This window comes from Theobroma cacao, chromosome 2 (genome assembly GCF_053813885.1).
Source record: "Theobroma cacao isolate CCN51 chromosome 2, ASM5381388v1, whole genome shotgun sequence".
NCBI classification, from domain to species: Eukaryota; Viridiplantae; Streptophyta; class Magnoliopsida; order Malvales; family Malvaceae; genus Theobroma; species Theobroma cacao.
Window position 1 is genome coordinate 10,493,960 of NC_142640.1, and position 3,847 is coordinate 10,497,806.

Below are 3,847 nucleotides of genomic sequence, written 5' to 3' on the forward strand. Positions count from 1 at the left end.
CAGATGAAGTAATTACTAGTCATGGGGATGGAGTCAACAAACTTTTCAAGTGCATTTCATCTTGGATGTTCGATCCGATGACATTCCAGCGGATCCTAGAAAATGAGAGAAAGGAGAAAAAGTCGGAGGCCTGGGGTTAAGATTTGAGTAAAAAAGGAAAGCTTGGGTCGGATGATGACAGTTGATTGCACATGCTGCACTCAAAGTTTGAGTCCCTTCAGAGATGGGTATGTGCTTACATTTGTGCCTACTGCCTATGCCATTGTCAGACTCATCCATGTACATAAAAATTATAAGAATAATAATATTTACAAAAATAAAAAAACGTTTCAAGTGTCGAGCTTCTTGGATTAAAACACGTACGAGGACAAAAACATCCAGCGTGAATGTGTGATAAAAATTGAAGCCATTTCACTTAGTATGTATGTCTTGATCAGGTACCTTTAAAAGTTGATAGTGGGCAGTCCAAGGAACCTTGTTAAGAAAAGCCCAGAACAAGCTCAATCTAAAAGGAAGTAGGCCCAAAGGACCAACTGTCCTGAAAATGGACCAATGGATCAGTGAACATCACCAACCACCCGTTACCAACATCCCCGTCCCCGTCATCTCTCACATCTGCCACCCTCTCTCTCATCCACGGCAACCCTCCGCCCACAAACGAAACCCACATCCCCCCCCCCCCCAAAAAAAATAGTGAGAGAGAGAGAGAGAGAGAGAGAGAGATGATGCAATCTCGCTTTAACTCCCTAGCTCGCACCCTATCATCCGCCACAAGATTAAGGCCCTTCTCATCCACAATCGAATCCCCCACCACCAAACCCGATTTCCCTCCCACCCTCGCGGGTCTCCGGGCCCGCCTGGCGGCCGAATCGCCGGCCCTTACCGATTTTATCGGTCTCCAAAACGATAACCAGTATTCCGTCGAAGTCGGGACCAAGAAAAAGCCACTCCCCAAACCCAAATGGATGAGAGAATCCGTTCCCGGAGGCGAAAAATACGTTCAGATTAAAAAGAAGTTAAGGGAATTAAAACTCCACACCGTCTGCGAAGAAGCTCGATGCCCCAATCTCGGCGAGTGCTGGTCCGGTGGCGAGACTGGGACCGCCACTGCCACCATCATGATCCTGGGTGATACTTGTACTCGCGGTTGCAGGTGGTTTTTTTAGAAAAAAATTAAAGTAAGAAATTAATTGTGGAAAGAGGAAATATTTGAATTCAAATTTTGAGGTTTTTCAGGTTCTGCAATGTGAAGACCTCGCGGACGCCGCCTCCTCCGGATCCCAATGAACCGGGGAATGTTGCGGAGGCAATTGCGTCGTGGGGTTTGGATTACGTGGTGATTACGAGCGTAGACCGGGATGATTTGGCTGATCAAGGGAGTGGGCATTTTGCGGAGACGGTTCAGAAGTTGAAAGCTTTGAAGCCTAATATGCTTATAGAAGCCTTGGGTATGAATTACAATTTAACATATTGTAGTTGTTAACCAATTGCCGTGTCCAACGGTATGAAAGTTCAAAGCGTTTTACTTTCTAGATATGTAAATGGCCTTACAAAAGTAAAATGCTTATCAGGTTTTGCCATTTGTGATTTGGTAGAGATTTATTTTCACGCTACTATGATAGTTGACATGAATAAAATTACAATGAGGAGTTGTTTTTGCTCATTTGCATCTTTAAAATTTCTTGTTGAGTCTGAGTTCCTACATTGTAGCTGATGTTGCTTGCACTATTTTCAATTATGTAGTTCCTGATTTTCGGGGAGAAGCTGGTTGTGTAGTGAAAGTGGCAAAATCTGGACTGGATGTCTTTGCTCATAATATTGAGACAGTTGAAGAACTTCAAAGTGTTGTACGCGATCACCGTGCTAATTTTAAGCAATCTTTGGATGTTCTAGTAATGGCGAAGGACTATGCTCCCGCTGGAACACTTACGAAGACTTCAATAATGTTAGGCTGTGGGGAAACACCTGATCAAGTTGTGAAGACAATGGAGAAGGTGAGAGCAGCGGGTGTTGATGTGATGACATTTGGTCAATATATGAGACCATCAAAGCGCCACATGCCAGTATCAGAATACATTACACCTGAGGCTTTTGAGAAGTATCGAACTCTTGGCATGGAAATGGTATGCACTGATGTTTTATTTTAAGACTTACAGTTTTCTTTATTAATTATGCCCATATCTGCTAAGATTGATTGAAACTCTAACAATACATCTATCTCGTTTTTTTATTTTTTAAACATGTCTTAGTAATTTGCCTTTAGCTTATTGACCATAATTGGCTCTTGAAAAACAGGTCTGTTCTTAAAGCAGGTTCTGTTAAGTTGCCTTGTCCATGGACCTTAAATGTTCCTCCATAAAGGGATGTAAAAGCGAGAAATTAAATGTCAGAATAGATGACAATATATAATTGCCAAGGATAGCCTTGTCTACTGCATTTTTCTCATCTTTCTTCCTTCTCCTTTTACAATGCCTCAGCATCCTTGATTGGAGCTGGCAGTTAATGAGTTTGAATGATCTTTTCTATTGGAGAGCAGAGAGCTTTCTGGAGATAATTGAAAACTTGTATTACTCCGAAATATTTGTTAATTGGAAACTTGTATTACTCAGAAATATTTGTGATTAAGTGTAATGCTATTATTTTCAGTCCATTCTCAGTGATCTTGTGTATTTTAGTCCTATGCCTGTATGCAAGTTAAACTTTTGCTTGGTTCCATATGATTGTTCAAGATAGATAGAGTGTAGGTTAGATGCTGACACCTTGCTATTTCTTGCTTGAAGAGATCCATCATTTGATATTGTTTTCTCCTTGACCTTTTATCTTTAGATAAGACCTTAGGTTTAGCAATTAATGTTTTGTCAGCGTATTTGCTATATCAATGATTAGTTGTAATAAATACTGTTGAAATATCATGTTAATTTCATATTGATTTACAAACTTCCTATTACATCAGTGATTTAGATCATTACTTGAAGTTCCAACATCCAGTAAACTTACCAGTAGTTTTTAAACAGTGAATGATCATCATAGTTGAACCAAGATTTCTTTTTCTCAGTTGTAGTCAAATGTGAATCTGTGTTTTGTTCTGATTAAATTTCCCCTTTGGATGGGTAGGGATTTCGGTATGTGGCATCTGGTCCCATGGTCAGGTCATCATACAAGGCAGGAGAATTCTACATCAAATCCATGATAGAATCTGATCGGGCTGCTGCTGCTTCATAGTTTCTTTTTCTCTTAATCATTCTTACGTTTTAGTATTTTATTATTAAACTGTTTGAGATTATGTTTTCCAGAATGACTACCCTTGTTACTCAATGTGCTTTAGCATATGTCACTCAAGGGAATTAGTTGGGTAGGAAGAAAGTGAGAGATATAAAATGCTTGGTGCAAACCAAGATTTTGGTGCTCCCAGGTTGCAGGATGTGCCACTAGTTCTGATTCAAATTTGTTCATGCTGTATACTCAATTTCTTGTAATTATCAGCTACAGTTTAAGTTCTTTCTGATCAATGTCTTGTATAAATATGCTTTTTAGCATGTAGATACCGTCACACAAGAGGATAAATATTTTGATCAATTATTTTCTCGAGCTGTACAATTGATAGTAGGCTATAGTCAAATTACACGAGTGGTACTGGTTATGTTAAAAGTCAGACAGCTTGCATGTTTCTGTAAACCTGTTACCAGAGCTGCCACGGGCCTAGGACAACCCTTGATGTCAGGATGCTGCTTCCTGGTTGCTAAGAATCTTAATCAAGTGGTCCATGGGTTGGTGTTTGCACGGCTGGTAATAGTTGGTTTCAATGGAAGAAAGGACAAACAAAGCAGTGAGGATGTTTTCTTCTTCA

General features: G+C 40.0%; 1 protein-coding gene across 1 annotated transcript; it reads left to right on the forward strand.

Moving 5' to 3' along the window:
• Positions 1-676: 676 nt before the first annotated feature.
• Positions 677-3,509, forward strand: LOC18608656 (lipoic acid synthase 1). Its single transcript, XM_007043460.3, has 4 exons — positions 677-1,153; positions 1,237-1,448; positions 1,744-2,123; positions 3,115-3,509. The coding sequence occupies exons 1-4, from the start codon at positions 723-725 to the stop codon at positions 3,220-3,222; spliced, it is 1,131 nt and encodes a 376-aa protein (XP_007043522.3). The 5' UTR covers positions 677-722; the 3' UTR covers positions 3,223-3,509.
• Positions 3,510-3,847: the final 338 nt, after the last annotated feature.

What these genes read in the sequence shown, in the direction of transcription:
- LOC18608656 (XM_007043460.3), top strand. Translation starts at nt 723, where the DNA reads ATGATGCAATCTCGCTTTAACTCCCTAGCTCGCACCCTATCATCCGCC. An exon ending in TATGCTTATAGAAGCCTTGG is followed by an intron (nt 1,449 to 1,743) that starts GTATGAATTACA and finishes TCAATTATGTAG; the next exon opens with TTCCTGATTTTCGGGGAGAA. An exon ending in GAACTCTTGGCATGGAAATG is followed by an intron (nt 2,124 to 3,114) that starts GTATGCACTGAT and finishes TTGGATGGGTAG; the next exon opens with GGATTTCGGTATGTGGCATC.